This window comes from Ovis canadensis, chromosome 1, assembly GCF_042477335.2.
Source record: "Ovis canadensis isolate MfBH-ARS-UI-01 breed Bighorn chromosome 1, ARS-UI_OviCan_v2, whole genome shotgun sequence".
NCBI classification, from domain to species: Eukaryota; Metazoa; Chordata; class Mammalia; order Artiodactyla; family Bovidae; genus Ovis; species Ovis canadensis.
In genome coordinates this window covers 29361231-29382920 of record NC_091245.1, presented here as the reverse complement: position 1 = coordinate 29382920, position 21690 = coordinate 29361231, and the positions used below count along the sequence as shown (strand labels likewise).

Sequence of the window (21690 nt, the reverse complement as noted above, 5' to 3'; positions counted from 1 at the left end):
CGACCCAAGGATCGAACCCCCGCCTCTAGTCTCCTGCATGGCAGGCAGGTTCTTTAGCCCCAGTGCCACTGGGAGCTGTCCCGTAGTGTTTTCCCATTCTGTTATTCCTGCTACGTTCTTCCCTTCACTCTCCCTCTGAGCTCATCTATGCATGTCTCAGGGATCCTTGTCCCCTCCCACCTGGATAGGCGATGGGGAAACCTGTAGCAAGCGCCAACTGTGTTTTTTAGCATGTGTTACCACATTTTTTTTCCACAATAGCCCTATAGGCAGGGCTGAGTGGCCCCACCAGATATAGGCGTCAGATCAAGACCTAGAGGGGTTGGATGACTTTGTTCAAGGTCACCTGGCAAGTTGGAGGCTGACCCAGGACGATCCCAGATCTGCCTAGCCCCCAGACCCGTGCTCTTTCTCCACCACCAGATTCTCTCCCAGCCCTCTCCCCATCCAGTGTGGCCAGTGCAGATCTCAGAAGTGTCAACCTGGTGACACTATATCCGTCACCTTAGGGTGGAGTGAAGGAAGCACAGGGGATCAGCTTACTAATTCGAGGGCCCGATGAATTATTCACACCACCGTTAACTTGGAGGCCCTTGCAGCCTCACCTCTCTTTCCCCTGCTTCAGACCCTCAAGTCCTGGCCTGCCCCAAGCTCTGCAGACCTGCAGGGACCCGATGAGGAGATGCTGGAGGAGCTGGTATTCTGTCTGCCGCTGGCAGTGGCGCTGCTGGGCCCAGACCTTAGAGCCCAAGCCACGAAAGGTAAGAGCTGCTGGGACAGGCAGGACCTCGGCGGGAGGCAAAAGGGTGGCAGGGGGCGGTGGGGTCTCAGGAGGTTTCTGCGTGAGAGGCCAGAAAGTGGAAGGCCTTTCTGGGGAGAGTTGGCTGAATTGAGTTGTACTGCTTCTGAGATTGTGAAAGACAGTATTTGTTGAATGCCTACTATATGCTGGGTACTTTCCATGCAACATGCATGAATGCATTTAATCTTCACAAGAAACTTCAAAGTGGGTATCAGTCTCCCATTTTACAGGTGAGGAAACTGAGGGAGAGAGAAGTTAGGTAACCTGTCCAAGACTGCATGCTTACCAAGGGTGAGGGGAATGGCTCAGAGAACGATTAAAGATTTGTTGCTGGAAGGAGTCCTTATTTCCCTCCTGAGAGCCTGCTGTACTTCCCCATCACCAGTCAATTGACATCAAAGTTCTCTATAAAGCCAACCTCCCCCTCACCCAGGTCTGGCTCCAATCTCTGTATAACATCCAGCCTTTGTTCCCAGCATCCCTTGGGCATCCCATGCTCTGACAAAGGATCACATCCCCTTCAGGAGATCCTTCACCCTTAGGGCTTTCACCCCCTGTGCCCTCTGCCTGGAAGGTCCCTTTTCTCTTTTTCCACCTGAAAACACCTGGCTTATCCTTCAAGCTCAGCTCAAGCACCAGCTTCTCCAGGAAGACTTCCACATCCCTTCATCAGCCTCAGATGCCCCTCCTTGGAGCTCTTAGAACCCTCTTCTGGCACCCTGGTCCCAGGTCCTTTGTGGGGCTCCAGTCCTTTGTGGGGCTCCAGTCCTCTGTGAGTCTGTCTGGGAAGCCAGGGCAGTATCACTCACCTATCTTTGAGGGGCTCGTATGTAGTGGGGCTCAGCCAACGGCTATCTGTGCCTTGCCTTCCTGCAGGCTCAAGGGGGTCTCAGGAAGGAAACCTACTTGGTGGCAGAGATGGGCCAGGCACCCAGGCATCTTACTTCATGCCAGGGTGATCAGAGAAGCTAACTGTTCCTATTTATAGCCACTGGGACTTCAGCGGCTTTGGAGCGGCCCTGGGGGTCAGGGTGCCTGAAGGACAAAGCTTTTACCTGTGCTGGCCCCTGGGTCCTCCTGGGCCACAAGAGTTTTGCTCCAACCTCCTCATGGCCTTTCCCATCCAGTGGGAAGGTCTGAGGGAATGACAGTGACAGTCACTGGACAGGATGTCCCTCTATCCTCTTGACATAAAGGCATGGATCAGACACCACTCCCGCCCTGACCTGCCCCCGGGGCCAGGTGACCTGTTGTGAACTGGGTGTGCATCTTGTAGCCCTTACACAGCTTTCTCTTCTCTGAGCTCACAGCTACCCAGCAAGGTCATTATGCCATTTCACAGATGCCTGACTAGGCTCAGGGAGGCTAAGTGACCGTGAGTCTGAGGCTTTAGTTGTTTCCGGTTCCTTCCTCCAAATCTTCCCCAACCTATGAAGCCTTTGTTCCTCCTAGCCAAACATCCCCTTCTCTTGTGTCCCTCCTCTTTCTCAGCTGGCTCCAGCAAGACTGGCCTTCCTCCCTCTGGACCCCAGAGTGCCCTGTGCGGCCCCAGCACATTCATACCGCATGGCGTTGTCTCCTTTGCCTAACTCCCCCCATCTTCCCCCCTAGCTGTGAACACCCCAGGGAGGGGCCCATTCTGAATCAGCGCAGGCATGTACGGAGCACATGCTTGACAAATGTGCCTCTCTTACAGGAACTTTGGTGAAGCATCCTCAAGATGCTTTCGGTGGCAAGGGACAGAAACACAACCTGGATGAGTTTAAGCAAGAAGAGAAATGCTCTGGCTCTGTCACCAGGGAGGCAAGAGTGTAGCTGAGCTGGGCCGCTTGGGTTCCAGGCCATTTCGGCTTGTCACGTGGTTGTTGCTGTCTGCTGACAAGCTTTCTCAACAGGCCCTGAGCATGGTCCCACCCAGAGCTCTAACTCCCAGCCTAGGGACCAGGGAAGAAAAGGTTCTCATCTGGGCATTCTGTAGCAGGATTCTGGCGGCACAGGCCCACCCCCCGGGCCAGTCACTGTGGCAGTGGTGGAGGCTTCAGGATTTCCCAGCTAGGCTCACGTGTCCTCCCTGGGTCAGGGAAAGATGCAAGAGGGTTATCATATGGAGGCAAGGGAAGAGAGCAGTGTCTAAAATCAGGGGCTTGTTCTTGGAAGAGATAGAGGAATGGGTGCTGTGTGGACCAAAACAGGATATCAGCTACAGTGGTAACTTCCCTTTCTGGGCCTCAGTTTTCTTATCTGTTAAATGGAGTCAGTAACACCTGTGCTGCCTATTTTATGGGGATATTATAAAGATAATACAAGATCACTCACTCGTTCATTCATTCAGCAAATATATACTGAGCACCTGCTTTATGCAAGGAGCTCTTCCAGATGCCTGATTTACAGCAGAGAACAAAGTAGATGAAAATCCCTGCTTTTATAGAGTTTACAGTTTTGTGGAGAGAGACTGACAGTGAACTGAACAAATGAGGAAGTAAACAGTACATTCAGTGGTGGTGGGTGCTATGGAGAAAGCATAGCAGGAAAGGGAGAGAAGGGCAGAGGGATGGGGAAAGGTTTTCAGTTGTAAACAGGGTGGTTGAGGGAAGCTTCACTGACAAGGTGACTAAGAATGTGTTGATCATTTTTCTTCAACTTTTAACTATGAACATTTTCAAACACTAAGTGGAGAAAATAGTATAATAAATCCTGATGTTTCCATCAACCATCTTCAGCAATTGTCAACATTCTGCCTTTCTTGGTTCTTCTAAAGAAAGTGAAAGTGTTCGTCATTCAGTCATGTCCAACTCTTTGTGACCCCATGGACTGTAGCCCGCCAGACTCCTCTGTCCATGGAATTCTCCAGGCGAGAATATTGGAGTGGGTTGCCACTCCCTTCTCCAGGGAATCGTCCCCACCCAAGGATCGAACCTGGGTCTTCTGCATTGCAGGCAGATTCATAACCATCTGAGCCACCAGGGAAGCCCTCTGGTTCTTCTATCCTACCCCCATCTCCATTTTAGCAAGGTGTGGGACAGGGGAGGGTCAGAGAAATTTAAAGACCATCTCAAATATACTATTTTACCCATAAATATTTCAGAGTATATCTAACAGATATATATATATTCAATAGATAAATATTCCCAATAGTATTGCAATTATATAACAATTTCTTAATTTTATCTAATAGTTCATGTTCCATTTTCCCCAATTATTGCAAAAACAAAAAAAAAATCCTATTGCAATTGGTTTGTTCAAATCAGAATCTGAACAAGGTTCACACATTGCTTTCGGTTGGTATTTGGCTCTTGAGTCTTTCTCTCTCTTTCTTTTTAATTGACTTCTCTGACAACCACTTTTCTGCTCTATGAGTCTGACGTTTTAGATTTCACATATAAGTGATACCATACAGTATTTGTCTTTCTCGGTCTGGCTTATTTCACTCAGCACGATGCCCTCAATGTCTATGTTGCTGCAAATATCAGGATGGATGCCTTTTTCAAGGCTGAGCAACACCTATGCCGTATGTATCTCCGCTCATCTGTTGGTGGATGTTTAGGTTGTTTCCATATCTCGGCTACTGTGAATAATTGTGCAGTGAACATGAGAATGCAGATTATTTTCCGATATGCTGTTTTCAGTTCCTTTGAAATATACCCAGAGTGGAATTGGTGGATCATATGGAGCCCTTTTTTGTTTTTTTTGAGAAGCCTCCATATTGTTTGTCACAGAGGATGCACCAGTTTCCATTCCCAACAACAGTGCAAAAAGATTCCTTTTTTTCCACACTAACACTTGCTAACACTTGTTGTTTCTTATCTTTTAAATAATAACCATCCTAACAGATGGGAGGTGGTGTCTCATTGCGGTTTTGACTCGCATTTCCTTGATGGTCAGTGATGTTGAGCACCTTTTCATGCACCTGTTGGTCATCTGTATGACTTCTTTGGAAAAATTCCTATGCAATTTCTCTACTCATTTTAAAGCAGACTCTGTTTTCTTTTTGGCCTTCAGTTGTACGAATTCTTTATATATTTTGGATATTTACCCCTAATCAGATGTATGATTTGCAAATATTTTCTTCATTCCATAGACTTTTCTTTTTCCATTTTATTAACAGTTTCCTCTGTTGTGTGGAGGTTTTAGTTCAATGTAGTCACACCTGTTTATTTTTGCTTTTGTTGTCAAATCAAAAAAATTATTGCTGAGACCAAAGTCAAGGAACTCACCCTCTATATTTTCTTCTAGCTGAGCCTTTTAAAAAATATATTAGTTGTGTCTCCCCCTGCCACCTTATTTACTTTGAAGCACCTGGGTCATTAGAATTTCCCACATTCTGGACTGGGCTGCATGTGTCCTCATAAGGTCATTTAGACTCTTCCTCTAGCTTCCATATTCCTCTAAACTGTAGACAGATCCAGAGATTTCATTAGCTTCAGGTTCCTTTTTTTTTTTCCTCTATAAGAAGGTATTATAGGTGTTTCATCAGGTCACCTATTATCCAGTGTTCCACTTTGATGTTAAGATTGACCAGCGGGTTCAGTTAGCCTCATCCATCCACCGTAAAGTTTCTTATAAATGTAACTTTGGGGGTATTTTTTTAAATGATTTTTTTAAATTTCTGTGTTTTTGGCCGTGTTGGGTCTCTGCTGTTGCACGGGCTTTTCTCGGTTGCGGCGAGCAGGGGCTCCTCTCTAGTTGCAGTGAAGGGCTTCTCACTGCGGTGGTTTCTCTTGTTGCCGAGCACAGGCTCCAGGCACGCGGGCTTCATTAGCTGCAGCACACAGGCTCAGTATTGCAGCTCGTCTGGTCTGGAGCACAGGCTTAATAGCGTGGCCCATAGGTTTAGCCACTCTGCAGCATGTGGGATCTTCCCAGACCAGGGACTGAACTAGCATCGCCTGCGTTGGCAGGTGGATTCTTTACCACTGCGCCACCAGAGAAGCCTGGTATTTTTTAATTATAAAAATTTTCAAACATTAGCAAAGTTGAAATAATTTTACAGAGAATATTTATCTACTTCAGTAGGTTTTACCTCTCCTCATTTACCTTTTCCCTCCATGATTAGGATAGATGATGATGATGACGATTTCATTAAGGTTTGCAAATTTATGTTTTCTAATGTTGTTATTCTTTTTTTAAGAAAAATTTATTTATTTGGCTCTGCTGGATCTTAGTTGCGGCATGTGGGATCTTTGATCTTTGTTGTAGCATGAGGGATCTTGAGCTGCAGCATGTGAACCCAGTTGCAGCATGTGGGATCTGGTTCCTTGACCAGGGATCAAATCCAGGCCCCCTGCACTGGAAGCGTGGAGTCTTTACCCCTGGACCACCAAGGAAGTCCCTAAAGTTGTTATTCTTTCTGTAGTCTTCTTTAAATAATACTTTTTCATCATCAGCTATTTAGTTATCCTGAAATGCGTGAAATTTATAACAGGAAAGGCAAATTAAATGCTTAATTCTTTCTCTTTGTAGCAAGAAGAAAATGACTTCCTGCCCCAGAAATCTCTAAAAGAAATCAATAAGTTCCATTTTAATTTCTTTTAACTTTTTTAGTTCATTATGAATTCATAAATGGTTATATATTTGATGGGTTTCAACTCACTGCAATAAATCTTTTTTGAAGCTCCAAATATACCTTCTTTAGCCAGTGCGAGCCCCTTCTAGCAGGGTTCTGTGTCTTTTGACACAATCCCAGCAGTTTTGATAGCTTATTTACTTTGTAGCTGTCAAGATGTCCCAAGTGTATTTTGTATGTTTTCTGCCCCTGACTATTTCTCTAAGGAGTCCTGGTTCATATTAGTTGGACATAACAATCTTAACCTAATTTAGTTGGATATAATAATCCTAATTTAAGTCAAAGGGGTACAAAATACTACTGGAATATTATTGCCTTTAGGCTTTTTAGTGAACAAAGCTGATAAATTAATATTTTTAGAAATAAAAATAAATCTTAAGTTCATACTGATGTTCTCAATTCAAATGAAGGATCTCAAGAGTTCTACTTAGTTTTTTTAAGTTTTAATTTGTATCTCTCTCCTCTTATACTGCAAGTCTTAGTTTCTATTGACACTGGCACACTTCCTTTGTTCCAATTATCAGTTCAGTTCAGTCGCTCAGTCGTGTTCAACTCTTTGCGACCCCATGGACTGCAGCACGCCGGGCTTCCCTGTCCATCACCAACTCCCAGAGCCTACTCAAACTCATGTCCATTGTGTAGGTGACGCCATCCAACCATCTCATCCTCCGTCATCCCCTTTTCCTGACTTCAATCTTTCCCAGCATCAGGGTCTTTTCCAATGAGTCAGCTCTTCGCTGACTTGGAGTTTTAGCTTCAGCATCAGTCCTTCCAATGAATATTCAGGACTGATTTCTTTTAGGATTGACTAGTTGAATCTCCTTGCAGTCCAAAGGACTCTCAAGAGTCTTCTCCAACACCCTAGTTCAAAAGCATCAATTCTTCGGCACTCAGCTTCCTTTATAGTCCAACTCTCACATCCATACATGACTGCTAGAAAAACCATAGCTTTGGCTAGGTGGATCTGTGTTGGCAAAGTAATGTCTCTGCTTTTTAATATGCTCTCTAGGTTGGTCATAGCCTTTCTTCCAAGGAGCAAGTGTCTTTTAATTTCATGGCTGTAATCACCACCTGCAGTGATTTGGGAGCCCCCCAAAATAAAATTTCTCACTGTCTCCACTGTTTCTCCATCTATTTGCCAAGAAGTGATGGGACTGGATGCCATGATCTTAGTTTTCTTTATGTTGAGTTTTTTTAAATTAATTAATTAACTTTAATTGGAGGCTAATTACTTTACAGTATTATAGTGGGTTTTGCCATACATTGACATGAATCAGCCATCGGTGTACATGTGTCCCCAATCCTGAACTTCCCTGCACCTCCCTCCTCATCCCATCCCTCAGGGTCGTCCCAGCGCACAGGCCCTGAGGGCCCTTTCTCACGCATGGAACCTGGACTGGCGTCTATTTCACATATGGTAATATATATGTTTCAATGCACTCTCTCAAATCATCTCACTCTTGCCTTCTTCCACAGAGTCCAAAAGTCTATTCTTTATATCTGTGTCTCTTTTGCTGTGTCACATATAGGGTCATCGTTACCATCTTTCTAAATTCCATATATATGCATTAATATACTGTATTGGTTTTTTTCTTTCTGACTTACTTCACTCTGTATAATAGGCTCCATATGTTGAGTTTTAAGCCAACTTTTTCACTCTCCTCTTTCACTTTCTATGGCATTGGGGTTACTTAATCTTTTGATATTTTAAAAATTATATTAAATTATTCATGATTAAAAAGTCAAAATTATAAAATAAGTTGCATTTAAAGATGTCTAGCAGTCACACCTGTTTCCTCCTTGCTGCTTACTTCTTCCTGTGACAGAGAACCATTTTTATTAGTTTCCTTCCATTGTTTTCTTTTTCAAAATATAAACAAATACATTCATATAAGAATGTACTTTACACTTTGTAATAGACTGCACATTTTCACTCAGGATGGGGTGGGTAATATTACTTTTAATTTTTGAATTCCCCAACGCACATCTTTAGTGCCTAGTATATTTTATTTAAAATCACAGGCTCATGGGACTTCCCTGGCAGTCCAGTGGCTAAGACTCCACGCTTCCACTGCAGAGGATACAGTTTCAATCCCTCTACCTATAAAATTACAGGCCTACCTGACACTTGGCCTACCTGACACTTCCTATCTCCTTCCCCTGCTTTATTTTTCTCCAGAGCACTTATCACTAGTTAATACACTCCATATTTTCCTTATTATGTTTGCTGTCCATCTTCCCCACCAGAATTTTTGTCCATTTGTTCCTGCTGTAACCCCAGCACCTAGAACAATGCCCCACACTCAAACAATATTTATTGAACGCATAAGACTGTTTGGCAGTATTTGAAGAATAAGTAAATGAATGAATGAATTGATTTAGGGTCGTGGCCTTTGCTCTCTCATTCCATCCCAAAGACCCTGTTTTGAAGCTGGGCCATGATCCGGGACCCCAGCACTGACTCTGGGTCATTCTTCCCTCTTGCCACAGGTGTCAAATGTGGGGGTGTGCTCTCAGCACCTTCTGGAAACTTCTCCAGCCCCAACTTCCCCGGGCTCTACCCCTACAACACGGAGTGCAGCTGGCTGATCGTGGTGGCTGAGGGCTCCTCCGTGCTGCTCACCTTCCACGCCTTTGACTTGGAGTACCACGACACCTGCGGCTTCGACTTCCTGGAGATCTACAACGGTGCCTCCGGGGACCAGGGCAACCTGCTGGGGAGGTTCTGTGGCAGGGTGCCCCCACCACCCTTTACCTCCTCCTGGCACGTCATGTCTGTGGTCTTCCACTCAGACAAGCACGTGGCCAGCCGTGGCTTCTCCGCGGGCTACCAGAAAGGCAAGGGGGACTTGGCGGTGGAGAGCGTGGCCTTGGGTAGGGTGGGGAGGGCGGCGGGGGCAGGTAAGACAGGCCGGGTCTAGGCATCTTAGCGTGCAGGCCGCCCTGTTTCCTGGATGCCCTTGCTCTCGTAGCTCACGGGCAAAGGCTGCCTCTGTTGGCAGTCTTGGTGGTTGTGTGTCCCCAGCTGCATGGCAGCGCTCCCCTCCTCTCCCTCCGTTATCCTGGGAGCCCCCAGAGGGTCTCACTGTGCTCAGGAACGAGGCCTCTTGTGCTCGCCTGTCCTCGTCCTCTCACCCCTGAGCGGCCTTGGGACACAGGACGGGACACTGCGCTGCCCCTGCTCCTCACCCCTCTGTGGCATCTTATTATATCATGGGCAAGTGAGTTCCCCCCAGCCCTCAAGTCCTCAGCAGTGGAAGGGGCACCGGGTCTGTGTGGAGCTGGTGATTCTCTCCTTCACAAAGCTTTCCTGAGCTCGCCCCTTACATCATGGTCCCTAACCCCAGCCAGGCTTAGCACCTGCCCTCAGGCTAGCAAGGGGAGCACAGGCCTTGCTCTCAGTGCCTGTCTGCTGGACTCCTTCCTCCTTCCTCAGGCTTCTCTGCTCACCCTCAAAGCTCCTTCGTCCTCCCTTCTCCCAAGGCCAAAACCAAAGGCCTTCCTCACGTCAGCTCAAGCAATGGGTGCCACAGAGGCTCCTGGTGCACAGCATCCACCAGCAGCAATCAGGGCCACGGTGTGGGCGGGGGCGGGTGTGTGTATGTGTGCGCACGTGTGTGCAAGCTGTGGACATTAGCCCCCACTGGCTTTGGAGACATAGATTTGCAGAATGCTGAAACATAAGAACTGCAGACAGATCTAATGGTAGTGGGATTTTAGATCCCTAGATTTTTAGATTAAGATATCAAAGTTATAATACCATGTGCAATGTTTCCCAATGTTTTAAAAAAACAGGAGTACCCTTACATCAGGTAGAGCCTTATGTTAATCCCTGATATATAAAAGAGGTAAAGGCAGCATTTTATTGTAAGCATTTAGTTTATAAGTTCGTATTTTTAACATGCACTTCAGTTCAGTTCAGTTCAGTCACTCAGTCGTGTCTGACTCTTTGTGACCCCATGAATTGCAGCACGCCAGGCCTCCCTGTCCATCATCAACTCCCAGAGTTCACTCAGACTCGGGTCCATTGAGTCAGCGATGCCATCCAGCCATCTCATCCTCTGTCGTCCCCTTCTCCTCCTGCCCCCAATCCCTCCCAGCATCAGAGTCTTTTCCAATGAGTCAACTCTTCGCATGAGGTGGCCAAAGTACTGGAGTTTCAGCTTTAGCATCATTCCCTCCAAAGAAATCCCAGGGCTGATCTCCTTCAGAATGGACTGGTTGGATCTCCTTGCAGTCCAAGGGACTCTCAAGAGTCTTCAACACCACAGTTCAAAAGAATCAATTCTTCGGCGCTCAGCTTTCTTCACAGTCCAACTCTCACATCCATATATGACCGCTGGAAAGCCAAACATTGAAAACATCAGTAAATATTGATGGTCTCCAATTAGTTATATCTTTACAGTTGAGGTATATGACTGTGGATTCTATCTTTCATTGAGTTAAGAAAAAAAGTTTGTATACAATGTAAGAATGACATTTACACCAGATGTCTGCAGATTGATGCCCCGGGGCCACCGTGGAGCCCTGAAACATAGTTTGAAAGTCCCTGCTAAGTTTGAAAGCCCTTGCTAACACAGTTTGAAAGCTAAGGGTATTGAGGTTGGAAGGGATCTCACAGACTGTCAAAACCTGTCCTCTGTTTTCACAAACAATGCATCTCAGACCAGAGAAGGAATGTGCCTTCCCATGGTCACACATCTGGGAAGGGCAAACTCTAGGAGAAGAACTCAAGTCCTTAGCTGCCTGGCACAGCGCTCCATTCATACAGCCTTGCCAGGGGATGAGATTCTGCAGTCTCGGGAGACACAACCTAGTGTGCCCCTTCCTGCTGGTGGCCTCCAGCTGGTCGCACCATTCATCATCACACACCTCCTGGTTATACTGCCACACTAGGTTCCAAAGGACTTTCACCAGAAACTTCTCAAACTCTGCATGAGTCTGAGCCTGGCGGGTCAGATTGAACGAGTCTTATGAGTTCTAATATTTCCATGGGGCTCAGAGAGGCTGAGTTACTTGTCCAGGGTCACACAGCAGTAGAAGGCAGAGCTGAGAACACAGTTATCTTCAGACTTCAAGTCTATCTCTACTTCTTCAGATCCTCCCTCTAAGCCTCAGTTTCCTCATCTGTTACGGAGGTTTGATAATATTCCTGGCCTGAGGTGTCTCAGCCTCTGTGCACCACTGTCCTTGGTAGGAGGGGCAGTAAGACTCACAATGTCAAGCGTACAGACTCAGTAGTTAGTCGCATCTCATGCTCCTTGATACCAGCGGGGTGGCCCACGGTCAGGGCCCTGCTCTGTCCCTGGGCCTGGTCAATGGCACCTGCTGGTCTCCACGTCTCTGTTTGAGAGCTTTTACCAAAGCTGTGGCAGCCTACCTCTACGACCAGCAGCCTTCAGCCTGCATTCTGAGGGGCTGGTGGGTGAGTGCCCCCACTCTCCCCCCTGTCTCCCTCGGTGCCCACCTGTGGTCCCCTGTCTCTCCCAGATAAACTCTTGGGGCTCAGACCCTTCTCTTGGGCTCTATCTGGGTAAATGCTAACTCACACAGGTAAGTCGCTTAACTTCTCTCTGCCTCCAGTTTCCCGGCTGTAACCTGGGGGAACCACCCTGCTTTCCTCATGGGGTCACTTTGCGGTTGTTATTGTTCAGTCATTGTCGTGTCCGACACTTAGGGTGATGGGCTAAAATGATGGCTTGTGCCCGCCACCTAACAAGTACTCAGTGGGTGGTGCCAAGCGTCCGGGTGAACACGTGCGGGAGTGACATTTCCCAAGGGAGGAGATGGGGGTGCCAGGGGAGGGTGCCAGTTCAAGTGGGCTCCCTTGCAGATGTGTGTGGTGGTGTCCTGACCGGCCTGTCAGGGGTCCTCGTCAGCCCCGAGTACCCCAACAACTACCCCAACAATGCGGAGTGCCACTGGGTGATCCGGGCCGCTGGCCCCGCCACCGTCAAGCTGGTGTTCGTGGACTTCCAGATGGAGGGCAGTGAGCAGTGCACGTACGACTACGTGGCTGTGCTTGGGGGGCCCGGCCCCACCCAGGGGCACCACTACTGCGGCAGTGCCAGGCCCCCCACACTTGTGTCGCTGGGCCACGAGCTGCAGGTGGTCTTCAAGTCTGACTTCAACATCGGAGGCCGCGGCTTCAAGGCCTACTACTTCTCAGGTGGGAGGACTGCAGCAGAACCCCGAGGGCTCTGTGCATGCTCTGGGGCTGGGGAGGAGTTCTACTTTTCTGCCTCTGGGTTTGGCACTTCCTGCTCTTTCTCTGCCTGAAATGTTCTGGCACACTCTTTCCTGCCTGGCCGATACCAAGGCACAAGCATGTCACCTCCTCTGTGAAGACTTCCTGATACCCTCCAAATAATTCTCTTCCTTCAGCTCCTTTGAGAAGTGTTTTCATAGCAATGATCTAACGCTCGTCACTTCTTTATGTGGTTTGCATGTCAATCTCCTCTGCCTGACTGCGAGTTCCTATAGATTTATCTTTATACCTGCTACATAGAAGACATTCAATTAATGTTTGTACAAATGAATGGATGAACCTTTGGGAATTAAACTCTGGTGGAGGAGATGGAGAAGAAAACAGTGAATACTCACTGGGATCTGTGACATCTAATAGTAAGAATGATGGATGACTTCCTGGAGGTGGAAGGAATTGGGCAGCCCTTTGAAGGAGTTAAACAGTGGCAGAAGGAAGGGAAGGGTGTTCAAGAAGTGCATGGTCGCCTCAGTTGTGTCTGACTCTTTGCAAACCTAGGGACTGTAGCCTGCCAGGCTCCTCTGTCCATGGGATTCTCCAGACAAGAATACTAGAGTGGGTTGCCGTGCCCTCCTCCAGGGGATCTTCCCCACTCAGGGATCAAACTCATGTCTCTTAAATCTCCTACATTGGCAGGTGGGTTCTTTACCACTGAGCCACCAAGAAAGCCCAAGCAGCAGGATCAGTATATGGCATGGAGGACCGAGAGGGTTTGTGGCTCATAGTGCTAGGAGATGTTTGGTGAAGCTGGAGGGTGGGGCTCAGTGAAAAGGGGCAAGGTCATGAACCACCTTGCCCGTCAAGTCCAGGTTTGGACTTAACTCCGAGGACAGGTATTATACATTTTTATTGAATTCCCAGTAGGGTCAACACTCAGGCAATGGATTACCCGTTGGAGTGAGAGTCCCAGTTTTCAGCTAGTTACAGTTTAAAGCAGCCTTTGGGATTACTTGTCTGGTTTTCTGCATGGTGCCCACAACCTGCCAGGGTGGTTTTAGGATCTCTATGGTGCCTGCTGCCCAAGCTGTGGTTGCAGAAGATAACAGTCTCCACCCTTCTCACTGTTGCTCCTTTGGACCTGCTCTCCCCAATCCAGGAGAATGCCAGGAGGAGTACACTGCAGTGCAGGGCAACTTCTCCAGCCCGCAGTACCCCAGCCCCTACCCCAACAACCTCCGGTGCCACTGGACCATCCGCCTGCCTCCTGGCTACCGGGTCAAGGTGTTCTTCCTAGACCTGGAACTGGAGGAGCCCAGCAGCCTGACCAGGACCTGCGACTTCGACCATCTAGCAGCCTTTGATGGGGCCAGTGAGGAGGCGCCTCTGCTGGGGAATTGGTGTGGCCACCACCTGCCACCCCCGGTCACCTCAAGCCACAACCAGCTCCTGATTGTGCTGCGCACGGACCGTAGCACCACCCGCAGGGGCTTCTCTGTGGCCTACATTGGAGGTCAGCTGGGGTAGAGGGTGAGGGTGTGCTGCGGGGGAAGGTGAGGCTGGGGTCCCAGGACTTTGCAGTCTCCTTCCTCCATCCCTCTTTCCTCTATTGCACCAATTTCTCTGGTGGCTACATCACTGCCGACTCCTGCCCTGGGACCTCTGAGGCTGTACCAGTGTGACTCCTGCTTATTTTCACTATTATAGTGACCTATTTTTCTAGCTTCCAAATCTACGATTCCCAATTGCTCTCTATCTGTCCCCATGGGCCCCTGACTTCTCTTGTGTTATGGTTGATTCTCATATCCAAGGGCAATACACAAAATATGGTGATACTATTTATGTTCATACTGCTGAACAACCTTGCTTGTACAGTCATAAGTCCTGACTGACCGTGGTTTGAAAAACTACTGATCTTTCAAGACCTTTGATTTCCTTTTATAACAAGAAGTCTAGAGCTAGTCAGCTGCTATATTGGTTCAGGGACTCAACAATATCCCAGTTTGCATGTCTGAGATTCTCTCAGCCTCATGACCACAATATGGCTGCCACAACTCCAGGCATCATGTCCATGCTCAAGTCTGGAAGAGGGTAGGGGAAGTGCCAGCCACAAATGTCCTTTTATCAGGAAAGTAAAAGCATGTTTGGAAGCACTCAAATTTCTTCTTCTTGATCCTATTATTTTAAGCTTGATCATATGGCTGTGCCTAGCTGCAGAGTTGGCTAGGGAACTTGGCCCTCAGCTTTTCCATCCTCCATAGTGCCAGTTAGATTTGCCAGCTGTCAGCATCTACCATCTATTCCCTCCTCTCACCACCCTTCCCTGGGCCATGGGCCCAGAAAAGCCTGTTCTCTGGACCCACTTTGCCCTCTACCTGACCAGGCTAGAGCCTCTTATGCAGGCGTAGAAATGGAGATGCAGAGAGGAAAGGACTTTGCTGATGTCACACAGGCAGCAGTGGCACAGGCAAGGCTAGAATTCACATTCCTGCTTTTTGTGTGGCTGAGAGGGACTGAGTGGAGGCTCATGGCTGAGCTCAGACAGACTAGGGCCACATTCAAGTGCTGCTGGGCCTCCCCGGTGGCTCAAACAGTAAAGAACCCACCTGCAATGCAGGAGACCTGGGTTTGATTTCTGGGTTGGGAAGATCCTCTGGAGAAGGGAATGGCAACCCACTCCAGTATTCTTGCCTGGAGAATTCCATGGACAGAGGAGCCTGGTGGGCTACAGTCTATGGGACCGCAAAGAGCTGGACACGACTGAGTGACTAACACGTGCACACACGCTGATCATCCACTGGGGCTGACCTGTAGGGGAAGGAACCAGGAGAGCTGCAGCAAGCTAGCGGCAGCGAAGTGACCTGGACAGAGCCCCCCTCTGTCTGCTTCAGTCACCTCCACCCAGCAACCTGCAGGAGGACTCTTCCTCTGTTAGAGTGACCTCTTCCTGGATGGCACTTGGAGATCCAAGTGCCACAAGCTCTGCCACAGCTGGCTGACAGGTCTCAGTAAACTGAAGATACTGGCTGAAGGTACTGCAAAGTCCCCTTTGTTCTGATGGGCCTATTTCCAGGCCTGGGTTCTCTCCCAGCCATGTGTGATCTTGGACAAGCCCCTTCTCCTTTTGGTCCCTCCAGAGACAGAGGGTGGGCCTCTCCTCTCCTGGCTCCTGTTTCAGATGCAAGGGCCCCACTCCCACCCACCCCCTCTCTCCCTGATGTCCTTGGGAGCCTGGGGTCAGACAGGGCATTCGTGCTGGGCCAGGATCCAGATGTGGCCCAGGCTGTAGCCGGCCTCCCGGCTGGAGGACGGCCTCAGCATCAATCAGGGGTGACACACAGTTCAGCGCCACCAAGATCATCGTGGGAGACGGCAGGCCCATAAATCGCCGACTGCCCAGACACCAGAGGCTGAAATATGTCTGAGGCGTTTCCCGGAGAGGGGTTGAGAGTTCCTGGCCTCTGCCTGCCAGCTCCTTCCTTTTCCTCCCTCCAGCTCCCCACCCCCACGTCCTTCCTCCTAACCTCACCCGTGACCCAGCAAACACCGCCCCCTACACACCCGCACGCACACAAGCACGCACACACAGGCTCGCACAGACCCAGTGGCTTAGAGTCAGACCGTCCTGTCTGGGAGGGGTTGCGGGGGCTCCCGCACAGGGTGGAGAGACCAGGAACCGTGGAATCTTTACAGACTCGATGGTGAAAATGCCAGCTTGGACACTGCAGGCAGTGTCACCTCTCAGAGCTCGGAGCTCTAAAACTGTAAAATGGACTTAGATGTGTCCGCCTCATGGGGTCATTATGAGGAGGGAGAATGAGACTTTCTTCACTACGCTTTTCAGATTGCAACCACCCCTGCCCGCCCCACCAACCCCACCCATGCATACATGCTGCTCTCCTCATCTCCATCTTTTTCTTTCCTTGATTTTCCTTCGACTACTCTGACACTTCAGTGTATTTTACATCTTTATTGCTCCCTCATCCGACTAGAATATAAACTCGAAGAAGGTAGGCATGTGAGGCTGTTTTTTTTTCTTTTCATTTCTATATCTGGCATTCAGGATAGTGCCTGGACATCGTAGGCTGTAAATACTTGTTAAATGATTGAATTGCCTGGTATATGGCAAACATAATCAGCAAATAGTAGCTTCCATTATGATTAACAAAATTCATTCATTCAATCGTATATTCACCTTTCAAGCTCTGGGCTTAGAGGACTCTGAGAAGTAGGAATGGTGCCTGCCTTGGAGCTCATAGCCTGACGGAGTTAAATGGAGAAATACATGTAAATATGTCCTTGTAGGACTGCATATGAGCCATTCACGCTCTAGGCCTCGGTTTTCCACCCACCACCCTTTGGCCAGGGGCTTGAGGAAGGTGCGGGGGTCAGACTGCCTGCCCACATGGCCTCCAGCTCCCCTCTCCCATCCATCCCCAGTGGTGCCCATGAACGTGAGCTGCTCCCGCACCGACTTCCAGATCCTGATCTCTGCACAGGCGCTGGCCCCACTAGAACGGACCAAAGTCTACCTGGGAAGCCGGAGCTGTGCCGCCCAGGAGATGGGCAGCAACTTCCGGATCCAAGCCCGCTTTGACACCTGCGGCACTGAGTCTCAGGTAGGGGGATGAGGGCTGGCACGAGGCTGGGGCCCTGATCCCTGAGGAGAGGCACCTGCCAGACTTGAGAATTCAGCTTCTCTTCCTGGCTGTGGTCATCACACCTCCTGGATATGGAACTCAGCCTCTTCTTCTCCTCAGCAAACTTGTTCAATGTAGACACAACAAGGAGCTCAAGTAGGGGAGATGGAGAAGGGCGATCCTGCTGCCGAACCTGCTGACGACCAACAGCCCCTACTGGAGGCCCCTCTGTCAAGGTCCTGACGTTTCTGGAGGCTTTCCTGCTGTCCCCTGTCCTCCCTGGAGCTCCCCAGGGCCAACAGTCCCCACCTCTAACATATAGGGGTGTTTGAGCACTACTGCCTCCCGCCTGCCCACCCCCTCCCTTGTGGGAGGGGGTCCCTTTGGACTACCTTTTGATCCAAATCCTTTTCTGGGTTCCACAAAACAAAAGAGCCCTTCAAGTGACAGGATCCACCTCCCTCCAAAGGCAGCGAGGTGTGCAAATGAAGATTTTCTACTATCCTTGTATTTTGGAAGCCTGGAACCCAGGTTTGAGGCCTTTAGCATCACTGGGTGGTTGCCCAAGCACCCTGGGTGTTTGTATTCTTAGGGGCATGTTGGAAAGGGGAAAGGCCTTGGTATCTGAGGATTCGTGATTTGGCAGAATCACCTGATTTCCAACAAACCATGTTTCCCCCACACCCAGCATTAACCAAGTGTGTACCTCTGGCTCTTCCAGTTCCCCCTCTGCTCCCCAGCCTCCTGGCAGCCACCATCCTTTTGATCTGAGTAGAGGAGAAGTGGGAGTCAGTCTTGGCTGCCAAGATAATCTGCCCTCGCCTCTACCCTATGCCCTAAATCCCCGAGCGGTTTTCTTTAGGGGCAGAACCACATTCCATAGAATCATAAGATGATGGGGACAGAGAGCACCAGAAGCAGGGAATCATGACATCTAGAACAAAGGTGGGTCTCAGAGTTGCAGAACCTCCGCTAGAACTTAGAGCCTCATAATCATAGAAGCTTGGCATCAATATCATGGAAACATAAAAACCGGGAACCTTAGACTCATGGGTTCTTAGTGTAACACGTACAAGTCGTAGACCCATGAGGACCAGTCTCTGCATTGAGTTGCTTTCGCAGATGCACAGTTCAAGTGGCCAAAATCAGGACAACCTTTCTGTGCACGTGTGCTTTGTTGCTTAATCATGTCTGACTCTTTGCGACCCCGTGGACTGTAGGCTGCCAAGCTCCTCTGTCCATGGGATTTCCCAGGCAAGGATACTACAGTGGGTTGCCATTTCCTTCTCCAGGGGATCTTCCCATCCCAGGGATTGAACTTGTATCTCTTGTGTCTCCTGCATTGGCAGGAGGATTCTTTACCCCGTGCCACTTGGGAAGCCCCCAACCTTTCTGTACTTTTCTTAAAGACCACAGAGACTTGGTCTCATAACCATAACACCACGTGTGTGTGGACTGTCTTTCCTCCTCCAGTCTCACTCATCAAGAGCCCCTGACCCTTTCCCACACACCTGTTTCGTGTGGCCTTCTCTCCATTCTTATTACGTGGATTCACTTTGGGCCTTTCACTGGGCCCACTTTCACTCTCAGATCCTGTCTCTCCCACCCCCCCAATACTTTGTCACAAAATTTCAGGGCTCTGGTCCTCCTCAGAGAGTACGGTGGCAAGACAGGCTGAGGGCACGAGGCAGAAGACGCGGTCTCAGAGCCTTTTGGGAGCCCAGAGTTGGGAGAGACCTACACGGTCTCCTGGTCCACCGAAGTCCAGATCTGCAGCCCCTTCAGTCTCTTCCTGAAAGGGCTGCCCAGCATCCAGTGATGGCAGCTTCCTCCTGTGTGTCTGCACTTTCTAGGCAGCCTTGATTTTTAGAAAAGCCTCAGCTCATAAGTAGGACTTCCCAGGTGGTGCTAGAGGTAACAATCCTGCCTGCCAATTTGCAGGCAGCTTGAGAAATGTGGGTTCAATCCCTGGGTCGGGAAGATCCTCTGGAGGAGAGTATGGCAACCCACTCCAGTATTCTTGCCCGGAGAATTCGATGGACAGAGGAGCCTGGCAGGCTATAGTCGATGGGGTTGCAAAGAGTGGGACACCACTGCAGTGATTTAGCACACACGCACTGCTCAGCAGTAACGCAACCAGACAGGGCAGTTGGGGAGGTCTGAGAAGTGTAATGGCTGCTCTAGATTTGGGGAGAGTATCCTGGCATAACTGCAGCCTCCAGTCAAGACACAACAGACTGTCTGTCAAAACGTTGTCCCTCAGTCCCCAGCCCCAAAGCCCCACCGTCTCAGGGCATCTGGACTCCTATCTCCTTCATCCGTGCAGGTGAGGAGGGCAGCAGTGTGACAGGCTCCCCACATCTCACTCCTCAGTGGCTCTTCCCAACCCCTGGGTGATAAGCTGGACTGACCTGAACTCAACCACAGGGACACAGAATCGCTGTAGACACAACTGGGCCAAAAGATTCCAGAAGGAAAGTCACATCACACCAGGGAGATGGCATCTCATGGGGAGGCAGGAGACTGGCTTCTGGACCTAGCTCTGGGCAAATTATGGCTTTGCTGGGCCTCAGTGGCCACATCTGTGTATTGCCAAGGAAGGGAGATTAAACTAGATACCCTGAAAGCCCCCTTTGGTTCTACATTCTTTGGTTTGAGTGAGGTGCAGTGGTTAACAGCACAGTTAAGAATTGAGCAGCTCTGGGGAGGATATATTCCCTATCACTTGTGTGCTGTGTGGCCTCAGACAAGGGATTGAACCTCTGGGCCTCACTTTCCTCATCTGGCAAACGGGGATATTAATGGTACCAATTAGAGGAGGTTGTCATGAGAATTAAATGAGATAATGCACTTAAATGCAGAGCCTGGAACATGGCAAATGTCCCTGTTGTTACAGTTGCTATCTGTCATAGATTCCACCTCCCTGAAGCCAGAGCAAATACTGACCCATCGAATCTCATACTGTCCTTCCAGACATCCTGGTAGTGCCCCTTTTACAGGGGGCGGGGGGGCAAGGAGCTTGAGGCTCTGGGTGGGAAGGAGTCAGTGGCCAAGCTGGGACTGGAACCCAGACTCTGGAGTTCTGTCCCCTTGGCACTGATTCCCCACATTGCTGGGGCAGCAGGGGCACTCCTGGCCCCCTTAGGTGTGAGCAAGTGCCCCTTGACCCCCACAGAGAAGAAATAACACCTCAGTGATCGTCAGCGTGCTGTACATCGACTTCTCAGCTGGTGGGCAGGAGGACACCCACGAGTATGAGGTCCGCTGCGAGCCACGCCGCAAGGAGGCCTCTGTGCACCTGCTGTCCGGCTCCCGCTGGCTCGGGCCCTATGCTGCCACGGCCGAGCACCTTCAGGAGGCATCCCCTGGGGATGAGGCAGAGGCACTGGAGGGCCCCGTGGCCATGGTGGCCCAGGACACCAGTGACGTCGTCTTCCTGGGCCTTTGCATCCTGGCCGGAGTCCTCATGGTGGTTGCCATCGTGGTCCTGATGCTGCTGTAGGCGGGGGGACCTGGCGTCTGACATCCCTGGGACCCCAGAGTAGGGGTGAGAGCAGCTCTTATTGACTTGTTAGTGACCATGGGCAAGTCACTACCTTCTCTCTGAGCCTCAGTTTCCTGGGGCCCTTGACTCTATCCTACTTATCTGGTACAGGTTTGGCATGAGGCTCAGAGAAGAGCATAAATGGATAAGAGCTATGTAAACTATAGCATGCCATGCACAGGTGTGCAATTGTTTTCATTGTCATTAATTTTAAAGATTTTCTGCTATAGAAAAGAACCCTCCTGTGTGTGTTGTTTGTCAGTGTATACGGTTGTGGTCACTGGTGACAGAGTTGATAAAACTGACTTGTAACTTGTATGAGAACTTCACCATCTCAGGATGCAAATAAGTCACCTCCTAATTTTCCAACTAATTGCTCGTCCTAAGCCCTCGTTAGTGGGAAGTTCAGTATCCATCCAGGGGCCTCCACTCTCCTGAACTGACCCAGGAACCACGAGGACTTTGTCTAAAGCAGGCCAGTCCTGCCTCCAAACTCCAGGAACAGAGAGGATTGTTGAAGACGGGCTGTGTGCATCCTGACAGACGCCAGTCCCGCCAGGTGGACAGAGCCCTGCCTGTGGACACCCACACTGGACTCAGTAATGAGGCTGGAGACTGAGGACTGGTGGCTCTTTCATGCTGGTGTCTTTCCCTAAATATTTAGTGATCTTTCGGGCTTACCAGGTGGCGCTCGTGGTAAAGAGACTGCCTGCCAGTGCAGGGGTTGTAACAGATTGGGGGGTGGGGCTCAATCCCTGGGTTGGGAAGATCCCCTGGAGGAGGGCATGGCAACCCACTCCAGTATTTTGCCTGGAGAATCCCATGGACAGAGGAGCCTGATGGGCTACAGTCCTTAGCGTCACATAGAGTCAGACATGACTGAGGCGACTTAGCAGGCACGCATACATAGTGATCCTGGCCTGAAACGCTGATTGAAAT

General features: G+C 49.6%; 1 protein-coding gene across 1 annotated transcript; it reads left to right on the top strand.

The window, feature by feature from the left end:
- The first annotated feature begins 682 nt into the window (after positions 1-682).
- Positions 683-20709, top strand: CDCP2 (CUB domain containing protein 2). Its single transcript, XM_069570261.1, has 6 exons — positions 683-761; positions 8856-9203; positions 12199-12534; positions 13727-14080; positions 17008-17186; positions 20383-20709. The coding sequence occupies exons 1-6, from the start codon at positions 683-685 to the stop codon at positions 20707-20709; spliced, it is 1623 nt and encodes a 540-aa protein (XP_069426362.1).
- The last annotated feature ends 981 nt before the right edge of the window (positions 20710-21690 follow it).